A 21288-nucleotide genomic window follows, 5' to 3' on the forward strand; every position below is an offset into this window, starting at 1 on the left:
GCTTCTTAGGACAGTACAGTGACTGAAACAAATGTGTCCATTCATCAAGTTTGTAATTTGTCCTTCACGTACAGTTCCCGTAAATGTGCTCAGGACTGTCGTCTGGATGTATAATTGATCATACAAGATTAAAGACATGTGCAGAGGAATGATTACTGTTCACCAACACACCTTGGCAAACACAGGAGGAGCTCTAATGGGATTGCAAGGCTGATCATGGATATGTGTCGCTCCTATCCTCACACAACTCAGCTGGGATTATCCTGTTGCATTCAAGCCTTTGCCGTCATCACTGGAAATTAGCGCAGCCTCATGCAGGCATGTCAAGAAGGTCACCTGACACTAACTAGCCTCTGCAAAAACAATTTGCATGCCCAGCAGTCAGTAAAATCCCCCCATAGTAAAGCCTGACCTCCCTTCCATAATACCATTAATTCTCATGTCTGAAGGTAATGTTTTGTACAGTAGGGTGCGTCATCTTTGTTCTGGATGCATTAGCAGCTGAGGTACTCATTGAAATCCTCATAATGTACCATTAAACAGAAATACATCGAGTACCTGATTATCATTAGCGTCAGGACTGACTTTAGAAAACCCTCTATGCTCTGTGCTTTGTAGCACTTTGCAGTTGCCTGAGATTTTTCAGGCAAATATTAATGGTGCCTCTCTCCATCCCAAAAGTGCTTCAAGCCATAGTACATCACAATTATACTGAGTTGTATTTGTGTACTTTTTGACTATCCCACAGTTTCTGTTCTGTTTCTCTAAACACTGTAAGACTATAATTTGCATAAAGCAGATTAATGACTTCTGATGGCACTGTGGACGGCAGCAGCACAAAATTAGAACAAAGGTCAGCAAAGGACTCTTAGGGATTTGTGAGTGGAGTTAAAAAGCAAGGGAGGAAGGGCTGTGCATGTGGAGGTCACCAAACAAAGAACAGGTAGGCCTGCATTAGCCTGTTTCTAAGTGGGCCATGTCTCAAGTCCTGAAAAGGCTTAGCACACTATACACCATCTTTGACCTCTGATCTTGGGAGAATCTGATTGGCCAAGAGAGGCTTTGGTGTCATCATGACTGACAGGCCGGCACATGGTGAATGAAAACCTAGCAGTACAAATACAGGGAAGTGAGAGACACAGCCTCATCATTTGGGACTACACTCGAGAACTTGCTGAGAAAGGACAGTAAGCAAACGGGGACTTAAAGAGTTTAAGGTAAGATGCATTTCTGGAAGGCAAATAAATTGATGTCTCTGAATGAAAGAGTTGGTAATGTGGTAAATGTTTGTCTTGCAACTTCGGTTATTCAGTTTTATCTTTCTGGAAGCATGGATACACTTTTATCATTTGCGCCACACGTCGTACCCCCAAGCTGGATCAAGGAGTTTTGACACCTGCACAGTGAGAAAGCAGGGGCACGTCTCTCAAAACAGGTGTGTCGGCTTTGTCTTTGAAGTGAGGCCATCCATGGAAAAATGTGGCCTACCCGAAATGAGTTCCAGACAAGCATGGAGCGCATCAAGAATTTAAACAAGCACCAGATGGTAACTGAGAGGAATCAAGTAGTGCCTGAAGAGAAGGGTGGATAGAAGATGGTAGAGCTGACTACAGATTTTGTTCCTTTCAGCTCTCTTTTTTTGTTTTTTGTGCTTCTCTTTTACATAACTCACTGTATATTGCAGCCTATCTTCACTTTATCTCTTTTACCAATGTTAGTGGTCAGTACCAAACAATCTGCCCTTTCCCTGAACTGTCATCCCTAACAAGGGAAAAATTCGGTTCTTCTCAATTGAATAAGTGCAGTGCTTAGCGAAATGTGTGCATACTTGCACATGTGGTTCGTTGCATACGTCAATGTGTCAACTGTACATACCAAAGCAAATGGAATCAGAGATGTGTGGCGGGCTCAATCTAATGAACAGTTTGCATCTTATAACTAACATGCAACGTCTTCAAGTCTGAGCTTTAATGTTCTCCTAATGCAATTAAAGTTGACCCGGCTCTGCATCCTGTCTTTGGGGCTTTAACTGTCATTGGCAGGCAAAGCAATGACCCAGAAAGGGCAGGTCTCCTTGCTCTGTTGGCAGTTACCATTGGAATGTAATGATAATGACATTAGTGGTAGAATAGGCTACATACGCTGGTGGTAGCTAATTTGGAACTGAAGTTTAACTAGTGTGAATTGTGAACACTTCGTCATTTGATGCTAGCCATGTGATCTGCAGTATTTTCGCTGAATGTTCGATTTCTGTGAGTGTGAAAGGCCTTGCCAAGACTGTTGTTAATCTAGAATCATGAAACAAGATGGGTTCTCCAAAACAAACAATTGTATTGGTCTTCAGTACAGCGTGGTCCTGATTCCGCAAAGTTCCCAGTCTTTTGCAAACTTTAACATCTTACCTGATCTTTGCCTTGGATGTCTAGAGCATTCCAGTGTCTCCTTTCCCTATGTTGACTTAAGGTCTGTGTGTTTTGTGTCCCGTTTCATCACAGGTTAGGCAGTGAAATGGCGCTTCTCCTGAGTCTCCTCTGCATCTTGTGCCTGGTTGGGGCAGGTACAGGCCAGGACATGCCTTATGAGGAATATATGACCCAGATCCAAGCCTGCCCTAAAGAGTGTCGCTGCCCCCCCAACTTCCCTCGTGCTGTCTACTGTGATAATAAGGGCCTGAAGAGCATCCCCAAAATCCCTCCACACACATGGTATCTCTACCTGCAGAACAATCTAATTGAAGGGCTGTCAGCAGATTCCCTGCGTAATGCCACATCGCTGCGCTGGCTGAACCTAAACCGCAACAAAATCACTAGTGAGGGAGTTGAGGAAGGTGTCCTGAATGGAATGTCTCACCTGGTGCATCTCTACATGGATGACAACCTCTTGTCTTCTGTGCCATCTCCCCTGCCAGCAAGCCTGGAGCATCTACGTCTCTCTCGCAATCGCATCTCCAAGATCCCTGCTGGTGTCTTTATTGGTCTAGATAAACTTAATCTCTTGGACCTCCAGGGGAACAAGCTGATGGATGATGCTGTGACTGAGGTGAGCCTGAAGGGTCTAAACAACCTGGTACAAATCAATCTAGCCAAGAACCAGCTGAGTAACATGCCACTTGGCTTACCACCCACCACCACCCAGCTTTTCCTTGATGGCAACAACATTGAGAAGATCCCGGCTGGCTATTTCAAAGGTTTGCCAAAAGTGGCATTTCTGAGGCTCAACCACAATAAGCTTGGCAGCAATGGAGTTCCCAAAAATGTGTTTAATGTCTCCAGCATTTTGGACTTGCAGCTGTCCCATAACCAGCTGACTGAGGTTCCCCTCATTCCTTCAGGCCTTGAGCATCTTCACCTCGACCACAACAATATCAAAAGTAAGTCTGTGACATTTTTCCAAAGCGCCTACTGCTCTTCTCTGGTAATAGTGATTGATCTGAGCTTTAGATGCATGGGAATGTTTCTTTTATGTATCTACTGAATAGGAGTGTTCATCAGAGAGGGATGCTGTAAGTCTTATAACTTAAATCCCTTTGTGTATTTACAGGTGTAAGTGGCTCCAGCGTCTGTCCCGTCGCCGTCGAAACTGTGGATGACTCCATCAATGAAAGTGTTCCTCGACTGCGCTACCTCAGACTCGATGGCAATGACATTAAGCCACCAATTCCAAGGGATGTCATTCTGTGCTTCCGTCTCCTGAGGTCCATTGTCATCTGAAGAAAAGAAATCCTCAACACATTCTAAGCTAATTCTAATTTCGTATAACTGATGACTTGGTAATGTGGATGCTTCTCTGATTAATGAGATGTGTGAACCTATGCAACAAAAATGGTGACGTGTGTAATATTTGCATGTTTGTAAAACTTAAATATTTGATACTAGCTGGGATCAACTTGATTTATTGCTGTGACTTGGGGAAAAGTTATTTCCAGTTCCAGAAAACATGGATTTTTCAGTGGAAATTTAATAAAATCTAAAAGAAAGTACAATCTTGACAAGGAACTGGTCGGTAAGAAGCTTTGCCGAAGCTGCAATCTGTTGACCACTAGTTGTGCCTTATGTTGATGTAAACATCTGCATGTACAAGTCAGAATGAAAATCTGTTTAGAATTTAGCATGACAGTGATTTAGATGGAGCAGGAGGCAGAGCTTATCAGTGCGTAGGAAAAATATCACTTTTAATTTTTAATTTTTTTTCCATTGTTTCAGGTAAACCTTTGCTTTGTATTTGTAGACTTGAAGCCAAATTTATGGTCTTATGTAGGTGTGTGGTCTTTACTTTTTTAAATTACTCTATTCTACAAATAAGCATATTTACTGTAGGTAATTTATTTTTATTTAATATTAGAGAAAAATGAGCAGAAACCTGACAGTCCTGTGAATATTCATGGCCAATATTCCTTGATATTTTGTATACAAAAAATAAAAGTGATAACTGTTTTAAAAAAAAATGCCAACACACTTTTTAATTCTGGTCATTATTTTTCTGAATACTCTGAGCAAAAGTTCGAATTGTCCTCAATTTGAATAAAGCTTCTGAAAATTAACATGTGTCCCGGTGCAATTTTGTCATTTTTTACACCTCCAGCACTTTGCATGAATGTAACCTAAATGTAAATATTTAACACAAGCATGCAATTTTCATTTGCCAGAAAATTTGGAATCAGGTGTTAAAATGGGGTTGTTTTATTCAGGATGTATGTAATGGATACTTTAGGGAACTAATCTTGTGAAAGGAACAGACAGTAGATCCGTGTAGATCATTCACATAACATCTTTCTTCCATGTGGACTAAGACATGTGTGGATCAGTGCTTTCTACTCCCAGTCATTTCTTCCTCTCATCAAATAATTTAAGGCTCCAGACTGAGTTGGGTTATATGGCCAAAAATTAAAATCCTGATTTTGATCCTGGTCGATATGTGGTCATAATTGATTTTTTTCCTGAAAAATGAAAAACATGATCAAGAAATTAAAATGTATAGGTCTTTGTGTGCAAGACAGTTAATCAAGAATAATAAAAGACCTGCAAGTTATCCCATACAGTTATGAACTTTCAGTCCTAGATGCTTAAACTAAGTAGTGAACAGATATCTGCATTAATAATGAGAGCCACAGCCAGCCAGCCACCTGGAGTCTGCAGACACCTGGAGTCAGAACAGTCCTGTTAACAGTGGCATGACAAGTTACACTACATGTGTGCCTGCCGCAGTTTACGAGCAGAGTGGACATTTTTTATGACATTGCGCAAAAAAAAAATTCAAATTAACTTAATGAATTCGATATATTGGCAGCCTTATCTCCAGAATTAATGGTCAACCATTATCCATGTTTCTGCCAGCATAAAGTTTCCTCCTCACTCATATGAATGCTTCTACAGAGGGGACCAACTCTGCAGGACTTCTCAGGATCATTACAACACACTCTGCCATATACTTTGCACATCAATCATTGTGTCAAGATATTTTGGGATATATCGTATTCAGTTCTTTGCCTTTTGAGAATGCTTGGCAGAAGAAAAGCGCTGAATATAAATCCCGGCTTATATGGCGGGTGCAGAAGGATGTCTGGCACTCCCACTACGTCCTTTTCCCCTCACTCATCAAAAGGTCTAGAGTTACCATGGGAGAGAGAGAGAGGTGGACAGGTTGAGGCAAAACTGTGGCCAAATAAAGCTGGCAAAGTGAAGCTAGCCAATAGCTGCGTGTGTTATTCTTTGCTTGGACAATGGACACTGAAGACAGTCTTTGAGTAACAATAGCATCTCCTTGACATGCACATCAGTACAGAACTGCAAAAGAGCCGTTTGCCTTGGGTCTCCTCATTTCTGGCCCCCCTCCACATCAGCTAATTCTCAGTCAGACTGTTATGGTATCCCACGACTGGACTCTGTAGTTAAGGCAAAACGTTTAGCGAGCGACGGTGCAAAGAGAAAGCAGTTTCAACCAAAAGGGAGGGCAGAGGCCTTCTTCCAAGCGGGGACTTCCTCTCAGCACCATGCTAACAGGGGCTCCTCACAGAGGTCCCATTGTGCACAAGGGCCCCGTGGATCCCCCCCATACATGAAAGCAACACATGCCAGAGTTTCACCTCAGGAAAAGGCAGACAAATATTTCAGTCTGATTGAGCCACACGCTTAGAAAAATAAAGGATACTCTTGTAAGGGATTAAAAGGTATTTTGCTATTGAGGGGCCTTTGCTCTCTCTTTCTCTGTGTGTCTGGTGTCTGTATGTGTGTGTGTAGTGTTTGAGAGGGTCGTGCATGTGTGTTTACCGTGCGGGGTGGGTGCACTCCGAGTGACCAAAAGCAATCTGCTCTGGTCCAATCAGTCTCAGTGCCTACCTTCACACATAAGCGGCAGGGCACTCAGGTCTGCCAGAGCGCACAGACCTACACATACACACAGACCTACACACTTGTCACATTCACACACAAACACAGATACACACACACACACACACACCTTTCACACACTTAACACACCCACCCTCCCCTCTTCAAGGCACCCTGCACGACCTCTCACCATTGGCCAAGTCCCGGAGCCCTCAGCATCTCCATCACGGCTGAAGGGACCATTCGGGAAAGCAGGAGACAGAGGTAAGCGTTCTTGGTGCTATCTATCATGCTGGCTTAATGGCTCTCTGGTGCAGGGGATTAGGCAGGCACAGTGGCTCGACTTGCCCCTCCAAAAACACTGCTATTCAGGGTTTGCATAGGAGCCACTTGGCTAATTGCTTTCACTCAGGGATTTGCTTTGGGAGTTTTCCAGGTGACAGAAGTGTGGATGTCTTTGTCGTCCTTTGGCATTCTTAGTGGTTGTGTTGTGTGGACTTGCAGCTTTTTAGGATTCTGTAGATGTGATTCAGTGTGAGTGTCCGACAGGTGTTTTTTGGATTTGTGACAGCCCCTTTGATAGTGACTTATTTTGCAGTTGTGACAGTAGAAGAAGACAATATCTAACCAAGCAAGATGAATTTTGCCCGTAGAAATTTTAAATTCTTGAACTTTGTTTGTCCATTTCCATCAAATTTCAGAAACTGTGACGAGAATCTCATTTCTGTTGATATAATTTTTGTGCCTTTGCTCTCAGGAAAGAATCATATGCATATGTTATTTTTCTTTAAATTAAAATTGTTGTCACCTGCTTGATTGTGGATGTCTCTTTCAGTCTTTCTGTGATGCAAATCTATCAGTTTGTTCTGCAACCTGCAGCAAAGGGACGTCTGTCAAATTTGTTTATGGCTTTTGAGGAAGAAATGTAGAATCACTGGATATCAGGAATGCCCAGCGCAGAGCCAAACATAACACAGAGGTAGTCTAGAGGCTGCACTCATACACACATACACAGTTTCCACACACTGTACACTGTGATGGCCTGTATAAAAGCACACCTCTGTCTTTAGTATAGTCCCTCTTTCAGTGTGACCATGCAGGATTTCACAGCCTCATGACAGAAAGTCTATTTCAGTGGGGATGCCAACCAGTTTCTCTCAATAGGGTGCACTCAGTTCATGTTGGACATTTACAAAAGACAATGATGGGATAGATGTGCACAGTAAGTCTGTCCATCTGATACCAACAAAGATTAGATTCATGACTTAAATAACCTGTGAAGGTTTTTTTTCTTTTATATCTGTCCTCATCCCAAAAATAGCAGCAGAGGTTTCTCAGTTTTCTCCCTCTGAAAGATTGAAGTGTTAAGACAGAGTATGCATCTGTGAGAGGATGTGTCATTCCAAGTGTGTGTGTGAATGTGTGCATGCCTGTGTGTGTGTGTGTCTGTGTGTGTGCATGCCTGTGTGTGTGTCTGTGTGTGTGCATGCCTGTGTGTGTGTGTGTGTGTCTGTCTGTCTGTGCGTGTGTGTTTGAGCACCCTCACTGCTGAATGAAGCTTTTCCTTGCAGCCGTAAGTCACTGCCATCCTGTCCACAAACCTCGGAGGAATTTGGAGTTTGAGTGCTGAGACAGGCAGCGACCGGGCCTCATAAAGGCCCTCTGTAAAGGGCGAGGGGTCGAGTTAGCTTAGAAACCTGTCTGTCTCTTTCTCTCTCTCTCTCTCCCACTCAGTCTTTTCCTCACTCTCTCCATCTAACCCTGAGGGCCAGCGTCTTGTCCACGTCCCTCTCCATCTCACTCTTTTCTTCTCCTCTTCCCTTCCCTTGCTCTCCATTTCTCTGCCCCGGCCTGCAGGGCTCTCTTTAAACTCTTCTGCCTTTTCTTGGACTTGACATGTTTTTATCTCCAGACCAGCTGAGATGTGGCTACACCTGCTATTAGTGTACTATGAAATTCCCAACAGACAAATGATTCCTATATTCCTAAGCCTAATGTCAGCTGTGACAATTAATTAAGAGGTAATTAACATATGCTAATCTTATTAGCAGTTGCCGTTGGGGATTCACACTTATGAACTAAATCAACCTCGTTAAGCTTAGGAGATCATCTGCTGCTGGGAATATGAACAAGATTATGAAGAGCAGCTATCTGGGTCAAGGCAGTGCATAGTAGAACTGCACATACATGCTAATTTTAGATTCAAGAAGAAAAAGGACCCTCTTTCCTGCGCCCTCATTTCAAGTTTGTTGCCAAGAATTTTCTGCCAAAGCCTTTTTGGTGTGATTGGTGAAAATAATTGAGCCAAAAAACACAGAAATTCAAATGCAGCTTGAACAGTGTTTTACTGGAAAAGAAGCAACCCAAAAATCCTGTTTTTTTTTTTCCAACCCCCCCCAAAAAAAAGACTTCCTTATCAGATCAACTGTGACTTCTGACCTTTGACACACCACAGGCAAGCAGTGATTTGAGCCAAGATGGCTGCTCCCTGGAACAGTGAGTCTCCGACCACGAGGCAAGAGGCCCTCATACGTCGATGCCTTGAGCTGTCCGCGCCTCAGTAATGAATCCACTGACCTTAGTGATGTGACCCAATGTCAGGCCCTGGTATATGGTACTGTAGACTGGTTATACAGCCAATATCATGAAGACATGCCTTGTTGAAGAGCACCTCTGTGGAACTACGTTTTAATACAAATAGCATATTTGAGACTCTCAAGAAGGTCAATTTCTGCATGTTTTGTTCAATTAGCATTTTGCTACTTTTACGAGACAAATGACATAACAAATGGAACAGGTAATAACTCACATGGTAAGAGTTTATTGCGGTTTATTTAGTGCGGCGTCCTGTGCTGTAAGTGTGTGAATAGGCGTTCCCCGTTTGACTTTCCATCTCTCTGTCCGTGTCAAGGTGGACTATGAGGATGCTCGTGCGGCTCGTGTTGGGACTCCTCGTCCTCAAAGTGGTGGTGGCCAGCCCCAGGTTTTCCCGGCAAGTGGACTTGGACACGTACGACAGCGCCAACTATGACGTGGATCTAGACAATTTAAATTTGGAGAACCAGGATATCTATGACTACGAAGATGGGCTGACAATTGATGATCCTCAGGTAAGAAGCTGTACGGGTCAGTCAGTAAGCAAATGCCGCGGCCTGTAAATGTAAACTGTCATTACTGAGGAAACCCTTATGTTTTCAGAATGCAGTCATTATAATATGTCACATTTATATAAAGTCTCCACCTCCTGAGAGATCTGCATTGATTTAGTCCACTTTAATTGGCAGTTCAGCTAAATAGCATGTTGCTATTTGTGCTTTTTACCAGAAAGTCAGAGGACTCTGCATGATCCCTCCTTAACCTCCTAAATTAACTTTTATCAGTAAAATGCCGTACACTGCACAACATTTTGCTGAAGGACACTTAAAACAAACATTTCATTGCAACGCTCATATCACGCTCATGTGAATTTGAGTGATTGCTAGAAAACATGTGGAGCCAGATGATAAATATTAATGATGCCCCATTGACATGATATACAGCTCACATTTTGAAACATGCCGGTTGTAACTGTTCCCAGAAGTCTCGATTTTCTCCAGATTACACAAATCACAGCGGTGATGAACATTATTGGTGAATTAGCTGTTTTGAAGCAAGGTCAGCAGGTTCATGAAGCAGACAGACATCCCGCTGATACCAACTGAGGCGCTTTGGAAAATGGACGAACATCTTTCCAGCTTCATGCATTATTGTGGCCAAAATATTTCACTTATATTCCTTGGCCAGCCTCCATTTAAGCTACATGCCCTTGAATCTCCACAGGCCAAATTCCTCTGCGTCTGGAGTCGTTTTTATGCGTGGAATCCAACGATATTTACGCTCCAGTGATGGACATATTTATTATTTGCCTGCAAAAAGTGAGGAAAGAACAACGTTTAATCACACAGCAACTGAACATTTAGATTTCTTCCTCTTTTGGTGTTCAGAATTTATAGTAAGTAGTAGGCATAGAGGAAAAACACAGGAAACACAGATGGAGCTTTATTTGCATTTATTACTTTCCCACACTGAATGTAACATATAATATCTTCATAAAGCTGCTGTGGGATCATTTCTGCTGTTACTTGTTCAAAATATGCTAAACAGAGTGAAAGGCCTGCTGTGAAGTGAGCTAAACTCAAGGACTGCTGTGCCTTCTGGGACTTTTCTCGTTCTACTCAAATTCTGCAAAGCACAACAGCTTTCCAAAGATCACTGGAGAACAGAGGCAGATAGGGTTACAAACTGGATGATGGATTCCAGAAGATCCTTTAAATCAGCTCAAGTCGAGTGTGATGTGGCAAGCCTGCAGGGCATGCTGGCATGGCAAGCTTTAGCGAAATTTTATGTTCCCATTTAAACCCTTTTGTAACAAGGAAATTAAGCCAAGGCAATGTCAAGATGGCAAGAGGCGAAACGTCCACAGCGGATTTTCAGCAGGTTTCTTCTGAGCCAACGATTTAAGTTAAACCTGATGTGGGTTGCACTCACACCACTGCTGTTATCTAAGACCAATCCCACAATCAAATGAGGGTTAAGCAGATCGGACAAGATGCAGTAGGAGAAACAACATGAAGCAGTGATTTTGTCATCCACTGTGGCAAAAAGGTGCAACCACAGTCTTATTTGCATAAATTTGAAATAATCGAGCTCTGGTGTGCAAAGCTTTACAGCTGAATGTTACACATGACCTTGCTGTGTGGGAAAGTTGTAATGTGTTGCAGGGAAATGACTTTGATAGGGTCTGGGTATGACACAGCACATTGCATGAGATTTTGTGGGCGTCTGTGGGAGCAGGAAGAGGAGACACAGAACAAATAGATTTACTGGAGTCTTTCTCATCCTCAATAAACACAAAGCTTTGATTTGCAGCACTGCACGCTGAGAAACAGACATTGCAAGGATCTGTCGTTTTGTTTTGTTGACAGCACAGTTAGAGGTGAGAGGGCGGATCCTGAGAGAGACCGATTGCTTAACAAGAGTGAGGATTAAATGGATTTTATTCACACACACATCAGCTGTCAGGGGAGAAATGAAGCGATGATGAGCTCCGTGCCTCTGGAATGCTGACTCTTCACTTTCCACATCCATCTGTTGGTATTTCTGTTCTCTCTCCTCTGGGCTTGTCTCTTTTGAGAGAAGAAGAGGCTCATCTTCAACATTATCCAAGCAAATAGTTTTCAGTCTGCTGCGTTCAAAAACATCTCTGCAAATGCTTTAAACACTTGTTTTAGATTCATTTAGGCGTGTCCTGAGTTTGACGAAGACATTCAATTCGTCTTGAGTCAAGTTTTAGAAACAAATTAGTTTAATCCATTGCAGCTGGAAATTTAAATGTTTAACTTTATTTGTACAGGGGCTGGGGAAATAACATTTACACCTGTATATAATATATTGCAATCCGGCTGTTTGGTGTTCTTCAGCTGTTGTTTTTGCTGCTGTTGGATTGGATTGGATTTTTGTACATAGTAAGTATTTTGTGGGGCCACTGTAGTTCTTCATTTGTTCCACTTGGAACTAATTGAAAACAACATACATGTCTCAGTCTTACCCAACAATCATCATAATTGTGGCTGTTTGCATTAAATAATCATACTTTAAAATACAAGGAATTTTGTCTCTTCATGTGTCTTTTCCAAGAGTTGGATGAGAAGATTGATACCACTCAAGTCAGCAGCCAGTTAGCTTAGCTTAGCATAAAGACTGGAAACAGGGGGAAACTGCTAGCCATGCTCTGTCCAAAGGCAACAAAATATGCCTACTAGCACCTCTAAAGATCACTAATGAACAAAATAAATCTTTTTTTTTTAATCTGTTAAAAGTCTAAAAGCAACATGTTGCGGTTTAACAGGGGGGGGTTATGCGTCAGACTATTTCCTGGTTGGATGTAGTGACTTCCTGGAGTCGTGCCATCACTGTGAGGTTGCCAAGCAACCAGCGCAGGATCTGAGATGTTACTATGGCCGTCATTCATTTTTAACAGACAGCCCTGACTTGTTAACAATCTTCTCTTCAAATTCTGATAAACACAGCGAATAAGCGTCCTTCTCAAAATGTTCCTCAAAGCTCCACAGTGCAGACATCGTTTTGGCATTCGCTCCGGGCTGATGAGGCTCATTAATGTGACTCAAAAGTTGCCACATGGCATTTCATTGGACTCAAAACTTCATGGTGTCCTGGTGCTTTGTGGCAATCAATTGATCAGCAAATAATTCTGTCATGCTGTATGTTGTCAAGGATGCAGCTGGTGAACCAGTGTGAGATTGTTTGGTAAAGACTGTCTGTTGGAGAACATCTTAAAATCATTTCAGCGTTTTCTAGCTGAAACTGAATCTAACTATTGATGTACTACAGCAGCAACATAACATTTGGCATCAGCTTGATGCTCACATTCAACGTCTCTCCCTGTGCATTCTGTATTCCCATGCTGCTTCCAGAGCTTTTTTTTTTTTTTTCACTAGTTTTGGTTGCCAGCCTTTCGCTTCTTCTTTCCCCTCGGGTGTATATGTTTGCTTTGGGTAAAGGGGGAAATGAAGGGGAGAGCTGCAGCAAGCTAACTCTGTGCAAGACTTTTCAATGGCCTACCTTGTTGTATCCCAAACTGCGTCTCTGCCAAGCTTAAAAATGTAACTTTCAGTGTTGGGCATCCCTTCATTGCTGCATTTAATGCCTCTGCATGACTTTTAGTCACTTACATTTCTTCTATTCTATCACTTAAATGCTGCACTTGGTATGACTTGCATGGTTGTACTGATATGCATTCATTTTTGATACCTCTTAGCTTATCGACATCTGGTTACTGTGATTTTAAGTAGCTGAAAAAACACAGAAAATATGGATTCTTGCAGTTACCATGTGAGTCTTGGTTCCACAAGGACCATTCACTCTTTGGAGGGTTGAGTCAGCCTTATTGGGCGTGAGAGAGTGTCAGGTATTACCTGTGGCGGTGTGTGGAGGTTCATTGCCCTCGTCTGGAGAATGATGGAACTGCACTTTGGAGCAAACACCAAAACATCAAAGAGCAACTGCAATGCCTGTAAATGCTATTATGACAGCAGATGGATATACCTGAAGCTTTTAATGAGGGGACCAAGAAGCACTGTAATTCATAAAGCTTGGTTGGTTTGGCAGAGCTGTCTTTTAATTTATTTCGCCACACAAAAAAGTAAATTCTGGCCTCCTGGATAAACAAAGATGCTAAGTCTTTGTTTTAAAGTAATTTGATATTTTGAAATGAGGTCAAAGAGACATTAACATCGCTGTACACTTAGTCCAATTTGCAGTTTGTCCAATCCTTAAGTTTATCAAAGGGAATCCTAACCTGACTGCAACCAGGTGGAGCATTTAGCATAATGCCCAATGTGTTAAAGTAAGTATATATATGCTTCTTGACAAAGTGGAAAGATTTGAAAACTTTTCTCTAAAGGTTACAACATTTCAGAAGGTAACGCTGGATTGTAAACAATTTTTTCTGTCCTCAAAGAAAACAATTATTTGTAAGCATCCCTCCATTACAAATCAGTTCATAACCAAAGAGATATAAACAAGTTCCCACATGAATCCATATGATGTCCCAGCAGTTATTTTCCCCATGGGACATTTCAATGGCAAGATATGTGGCAATGTTCTTTTGTATATTGAATATATAGTTTGTGGCAAGTGAAAACATTCATCACTGTGGTCACTAGCTGACTTCAAAAATGTCCTCCATAGCTTTTCATAGAGGTTTCATCTGGGTGGCCACTGAGGTCGCTACTCTGGACACTTACATTGGGATACTTTGCTGCCATCTAGTGGCGTACACAGTGTAAATGCTGATCTTCTCTATGAGCTCAGATCATAGTGTCGCTACTCCTGTCTCCTGTTGCTTGATTTCTTTTCTTTTCTGTTTCTTTTCTTTCGCCTTTTGACTGTTTTGAATGTGTTACAGCAGACAAAGAAAGAACTGAGAGATGGTGAGACGCACTGAGGGTCCCAGAACAAATCTGAAACCAGCACAGAACACATAAATGCAGACGTGTTGCATGAGGACAGGAAGAGCCAGGGCCCAGTTGCAGTCGTGTAAAAAAAATATTTATTGAACAGAAAATCACCTTAACAGGGAAAACTCTTTCAAAGTAAAATGAACCAAAAATCACCATAGAGGGAAAAGTAACAAAAGAACGAAAAAACACCACGAGGGCGATAATTCACTCGAAAAGGAGATGAAGGGAGCAAACTCACTAGGGAGCAATACTGAAAACAATAGAACTCTGAATACTCGCTGAGAGAGGCAGGAGATCGTCTAGGGAAGCAAGACTCGTATGGCTGGAGCACAGAAAATAGTCCGGCACAGGAATCAAGCTGGAGCTGGCTTAAGAAGCCGGCTGATTGCTGATGAAGAGCAGGTGTGTCAGGTGCTCCTGAGGAGATCGCCCACCCCCCGGCCTCTCTCTCATGCGCTGCCTGCTGACAGAGAGGGAGGAAAGAAAACAATGTCAGAACGGAATGAGGGAGAACACAAAAACTGATGAGAGGGGAAAAAAATATCTGTGATGAATGCTAAACAAAAGCTAAATCTTATTGGCATAAATTACACGATAACAGTGCAGTGAATTTAATGGAAGTCAAGCCACAACAATGCTCAGGCAAATATTGTGATGTTTTCTCCTTCAGTGGAGTTAAACATGAAATTTGCTCTTTTTATTCTCTTTTGTGCAGCCAAAAGGGAGTTACAGAAGGATCCTTTCTTTCTGTCCACGTGCACTGGCTTTTTTCTTTATGTACACCATTGCCATGCCATTACATAATTATATAGTTCTATTGAGGTGGCTGTCACTGTGTTTGTTTGTATGTTTTAAATGTCCTCCTGAATCAGATTTTGACAAATTAAGAGATGGAAAACATTTCGATTTTGACAGTCGGCATCACAAATGCCAACTTGGTCTCATGAAAAGCTGTTCTTCCTGCTGCACAACGTTTTGCATGATTTAGTATATGCTTACTGTACTTTTTTTGTCATATTCTAAAATAGTCAACAAACTACACATTGTACCTACTCAAACTCAACGGAGTGAGGGAATGTTGGTTTCCTGATTATTCTCTTGAAATCAGTGGTGGGCTTTTTAATGACAGACTGTGTCATCTGCTCAGAACTATGGTTTATTATACAGTAGATCTGTCACCGTCATGACATTGACTTCCTAACAATTCCCTTCTTAAGGTGGCCTCTAAGAGTCTCCAGAACATTGAAATGCACAGGTTTTAACTATTTCATTTTGGAACAGAGTAAAAGGCATTTTCCCTGCATGCAATAATACCGGGATATGGTTTGCTTACTTAGTTTCAGCAAAAATGGAACCAACACAAATCCATGTGCTTAGTTTGATTACTTTTTAGAGTTTTATTTACAGATTAAGAAAAACATTTTCTCAGACTAAAGATTTCTTTTCTGATACTCGATCTCAAGTCAAATTCTCATACATTTTTGACTCACTGCTGCTGTCTTTTCCTCAGATAGAGATTGGAACACTGGCCCCACCCGACTATAACTACCCTGTACCCAGGGCCTCATTGGAAGAACAAGAACAAGAAGAGGAGGAGGAGGAAGAGATGCCCTTAAAACCCCAGCTCATCCCTCAGGGTTCAGGGGGATCTGGGGTTCTCATGGGCCCAGACACACAGAAAGGTCTGAAAAGGCACACACCGTTTGGTCTGCACACCTATAAACCTAGAATTACTTGATATCAAAGTTCATTCCGTGTAATAGAGGGACTTGCTCTTCCTTGGACCAAAGGAGTTGAAAAGCAGCATCAGCCATATTGACAAAACGTCCAAACCAATCTGTTCTCTAAAATAATCATCCGCATCTTCAATAATCATCTTTTCCATGTGCATGTGTTCCATTTAACTAGGTATTATTGGTTAAATGTGTCCTTTTTAATCACTGTATCCATTTGTCACTGACTACTTAACCTAATCATCATTGTGAGCTCCCAACCTGATCACTGATCCATTTCAGATTCATCTGTCTGTTTATTAATACCTAATCTTGTCTCTAACAAGAGGTGGAGCTGCGTCTGACGCCCATTGACATCCTTCATGTCTCCGGGGATTTTGGGGGCTCCGTAGGGTCTGGGGCCTCAGAAGCTTCTGGGGTTTCTGGGTCTGGAGGCTCAGGAGACCTACTGGTCTCTGGCACATCTGTGGGTTCTGGTGACATTGTCCTGATCTCCGGAGCCTCTGAGGAGCTCCTCAGCCCTGGGGGATCTGGGGAATTCTTGGTATCTGGGGATCTCTTGATATCAGGGGATTTCTTGATATCTGGGGATCTCTCAGGATCCGCAACTTCTGGAGCCTCTGGGGACCTTGGCTCTGGAGAAATTTCCATTGAACTCCCCCTGGGCTCTGGAGGGTCTGGGGACCAGTCCGGTTTTGAGTTCTCCGGAGATCTCTCGATCTCAGGGGCCTCTGGAAGCTCTGGGGTTTCTGGGGACTCTGGTGAGTCCGGGGACTCAGGGATAACCTTGTTATCTGGAGGTTAGTACTTTCAAAGAGCAGACGTCTGTTAGTAAGGCTTGTGGCAACTCTGTTTCTTGATCTGTGAAGCAATAACCTTGTCTTACTCTATGTGATTTATGTTGATTTATTGTCTTAAATTCCATTTAACTGTGTTAAATGTTGATTTCATTTGTTTGTCATCTTACTGATTCTACTGTGTGCTATTGTATTTGTGTTAGTCATAATCATTCTCCTTCTAACCTCCTGTCTCATCTAAAATGTGCGTGTGATTGATTGGTTCATGGGTTGATTGATTGTCCATCTCACCCCTTGCCCTCCTAATCTCATGTCTCCTAACCCCAAACCTTGACTCTAACAAGAGGAGGAGCTGCCCCTCATTCCCGAGACCATCCCCAGTGAGGCATCAGGTGCTTCTGGGGAGTTCTCTTCAGGAACCTCAGGGGCCTCTGGGGATCTTGGAGCCTCTGGAGACTTAGGGCTCTCTGGAGACTCTGGAGTTTCTGGTGTCTCTGGCTCTGGAGACACAGAGGTCCCTGAGGTAACTCTGGTCCCTGACACTGATAAAGGTCAGTATCTAATCTAGACTTGGATGAAATACATTAAAGGAAGGGTAAAAACTAAAATCCATACCTCACATGCCAGAAAGTATACCAAAAGGTGACCAAGGTGTCACTACCAATGCTGGACCAGGGAGCCAATGAACCTTTTTATGAACTGGGCGTTGTTTGTCAGTTTTGTCCACTTCCTCCTGAGAATCAGCTTTGGCAGCTTTGGTTTGGCTTTGGTTAAACCAAGTCCACTGTGGTCATCTAGCCCACACCGTGGAGGAAACTGAAACTCTAAAGACCAAACCCATTGAACTAGCTTCTCTATAAAGTGTTTTTTGTGCTTTGCTAATAAGCGTTTTGTTTGTAACCATTCAGCAGATCACATTTCATGTTATTAACACAAAATCATTTAACTTCAGTTCATCAGTTAAATGCCATAAACACTTGGTTAACATTGCTAATATACTGTATGTAACTTATCCCTTTGGCAAACAGTGGGCTGCTGATTGCCAGGCTTCCTGTTCCATGTCTATGCTGATCTAACCTGTTTCTTTAACACCTAATCTTGTCTCTAACAAGAGGAGGGGCTGCTTCCGACTACACCAGAAACCCCTCAGGAGGGTACTGGCAGTGTAGAAGGGTCAGTGAGCTCTGGATTGCCAGAGCCTGATGAACCTGATGAGCCTGATGAGCCTGTGATTGACAGGAAAGGTCAGTATTGAACAGCACAGGCATTTAATACAGTGAAGCATGATAAAAACCAAAGTTTTCTTTGGATCTCGTGATATCTCGAACCCTGACTTGATTGACTTTGCCCTGGATTAAGACCTGCTGGGCTTTTTGAGTCTTAGAGGATGATTCCATTAACCACCAACTGTCCTCTGAAATACTTCCAACCTCTCATTTTTTAAATTTTATTCCCTCCCCTCATCTCCTTCTTCATACCCATGTTCTGCAGGTATGCCCACTTGCTTGCTGTGCACATGCCTTGGTGGTTCGGTCTACTGTGATGACTTGAAGCTGGATAGTGTACCACCTCTTCCCAAAGACACCACTCACTTCTATGCCCGCTACAACAGAATCACCAAGATCAACAAGTCCGACTTCGCCTTCATGAGTATGTTTGCTGTTTGAGTGAAAATATATGAATATTAGAGAAAGGAACCAAACTTAGAGGTGAATGTCAAGCATTTAATCATGCCCTTAACTTTGACTGATGCTGGACTTGAGCAGTCACCAATATCAGCGTTTCAGAGTGTGATTCTTCACCTCCTTCCAGACAAGCTGAAGAGGATCGACTTGACTGCCAACGAGATAACCTCCATTGATGACGGGGCATTTTTGGGTCTGCCTGAGCTGGAGGAGCTGGTGATTCGAGAAAACCATATCTCACAGCTGCCTGCTCTCCCAGAGACCATGAGCCTGATCGATGGCAGCCATAACAATATTGGCAGCAAGGGTATTCACAAAGAGGCGTTCAAAGTATGTACACCTTCCATACTAATAATTACTGTATACATTCCAACCCAACAAATAAAGGTCGATATTAGCTCATAGAAGATATATTCCATGTTGAAGTTTATTGTTACTAAACTAATTTATATATAAATATAGTCTTCCATCCACGACTAAATTACTGCCTTTAATTCCTTAAGGTTTCTTTCAAAACAGAGACACCAAAAAGCCTGAGCCAATAATGATTTATCTTTTCTCATTGTTTCCAGGATATGACTAGCCTGTTGTACCTGTACCTAACAGACAACCACATTGATTACGTCCCCGTGCCTCTACCAGAGAGCCTGCGATCTCTACACCTACAGGTATATCTGCTTGAAACAATGAATGCTGAAAGTGTAATGTTCAGAGCATAAAGCAAGTTCTTTGCATTCTTGGAGTTAAAATGCTGTCTTGTTCTATTTTGATGTGAAAATGAGGAGTAAATGATCACAGGTGTTCTTACTTTTGGTCTGATTGGACCTCTGCTCATGCTGAAGTGGGTGGAGCTATGCTGAAATTAGATGATCTCGCCAAACTTCATGAATGAGAAAAGTGTGACTTCTTTCTCCCAAAAAGGTGAAATGAAATTGATAGGAGGGTCAGAGAGGTGTCAGTTCCAAGCACACAGGCCCACACTGTCCTGACAAGCAGCCTGATTAGGCAAAGTAATGGGAAACACCTGCGAGGGAAGACCATAGGTGTGCATGGCCGAGCCACAAGCTCACTGAAAAGCTCATGAAAGCAGATGAATTTACAGCCTGTGGAATATCGAACTTATTAACTTCCAGCCCTATAAAATCTGAATCCTTTCAAATGATGATGTAGAATCTATTTGGGTTTTGCTTTCAGTGAATTAAAAATGTTACACACAGCTTAGTATTGAAGAATTAAAACTTAAAGACTGACATTCAAAGAGCTGAGATGATGCCTGGTTCCTTTGTTCCAAATATTCTTGCAAACCGTCCTCTGAGAGGACAGATACCACCTGACAGTAGACACTGAAACCAGACAGTTTAAAAACATTCGGATTCATGTCAAGATACTCAGAACGAGCCATATTCTGATCTCTAATGATCCCATTTCTCCACAAGGATAACCAGTTCAATCAAAGCAAGTCTAAAATGCATGGAGGTGATGTCTCATTATCTGTCCTCCTCCATCTCCCATTGCAGCGTAACAATATTCAAATGATGCACGAGGACACGTTCTGCAACCTGAGAGACTTCAACTACATCAGGAACGCACTGGAGGACATCCGTCTGGACGGCAACCCCATCAACCTCAGCAGGACCCCGCAGGCTTACATCTGCCTGCCCCGTATACCCATCGGGGATCTCATTTAACCACACAGACACAACACCTACACTCTTGCACACTGACTCCCACAAATACAACCACATGCACACATCTTTGTACATATTGACACACACAAGCACACACGCAGACATGCATACCATTTATCACCTCCTCAACCCATCGATTCATTACGCTAACGTATTTCAAAACTGTCATAAATGCTGCTGATGTATACCACAGGTCAGTCAAACTGAGTGGAAAGTTACGTTTCGTGAACATCCACAAACACATAAAGTCAGATTCTGGTGATCAAGCACATACACACTGCTCTACTGCAACTTCTTCCTGTAGTTCAGATTTTTATGCCAGGTGTAACACACACACACACACACACACACACACACACACACACACACACTGCAAACGTCACATTCTAGCCCACCAAGATGCATGTGCACACACATAAAAACACACACACATACACACAAGAACTTTCTCAAAAGCCAAAACTGTTCCACAACTGATTAAGAGTAAAACAATAGGTGACATTCGGAGAAATCAGTTTGTTAAAAACCCTCAAATGGCATGTGTTTCTGCTCGGTGTCTGTTCACGACTGGCAAGAAAGAACAACCAGAAATATTGTTTAAATATGTTTGTTTTGTAAAAATAAAAAATAATAATATTAATATTAATGACAAATCTAACACTTTTGGAAATGTATACTAGCATAAACTTATTGAAGCTGGAGCTTAATGAAAGGTAAATTGAGTATCTAATGCAATAAAAGACGCATTTAAACACAATCATTTGTTGTAAAGTCTGTACTGTAATATAAAAATATATATTCTGAAAAAAAAAAAGATTTTTTACATGAACTGCAATATTTGGTATATAACATTTCAAAAAGTGATGTTTTAACCGTGCACAATAGCCTAAACCAAAGACTCTAATGTCTGGGGTCGATCAAATAAAGACTATTGTTTGATTTGGGAGGGGGGGGTTGTTGGTTTTGATTGTGGATGGGGTTAAGAATAATGCTAATAGCTTGCTATTGTGTGCTCTGTATGGAATAACCACAAGTGAA

The 21288-nt window shown here is 42.2% G+C and overlaps 2 protein-coding genes across 2 annotated transcripts; both read left to right on the forward strand.

The window, feature by feature from the left end:
• The first annotated feature begins 1118 nt into the window (after nt 1-1118).
• Nucleotides 1119-4540, forward strand: kera (keratocan). The gene is made up of 3 exons (XM_076721755.1): nt 1119-1217; nt 2496-3370; nt 3541-4540. Exons 2-3 carry the CDS (start codon nt 2509-2511, stop codon nt 3708-3710), a joined length of 1032 nt encoding a protein of 343 aa, XP_076577870.1. The 5' UTR covers nt 1119-1217; nt 2496-2508; the 3' UTR covers nt 3711-4540.
• Nucleotides 4541-6425: 1885 nt separating this feature from the next.
• epyc (epiphycan) lies at nt 6426-21262 on the forward strand. The gene is made up of 10 exons (XM_076722852.1): nt 6426-6590; nt 9238-9436; nt 15858-16029; nt 16407-16880; nt 17222-17428; nt 17990-18121; nt 18369-18527; nt 18690-18892; nt 19135-19230; nt 20080-21262. The coding sequence occupies exons 2-10, from the start codon at nt 9245-9247 to the stop codon at nt 20248-20250; spliced, it is 1806 nt and encodes a 601-aa protein (XP_076578967.1). The 5' UTR covers nt 6426-6590; nt 9238-9244; the 3' UTR covers nt 20251-21262.
• The last annotated feature ends 26 nt before the right edge of the window (nt 21263-21288 follow it).

Source organism: Chaetodon auriga, chromosome 22, assembly GCF_051107435.1.
Source record: "Chaetodon auriga isolate fChaAug3 chromosome 22, fChaAug3.hap1, whole genome shotgun sequence".
Lineage (NCBI taxonomy): Eukaryota > Metazoa > Chordata > Actinopteri > Chaetodontiformes > Chaetodontidae > Chaetodon > Chaetodon auriga.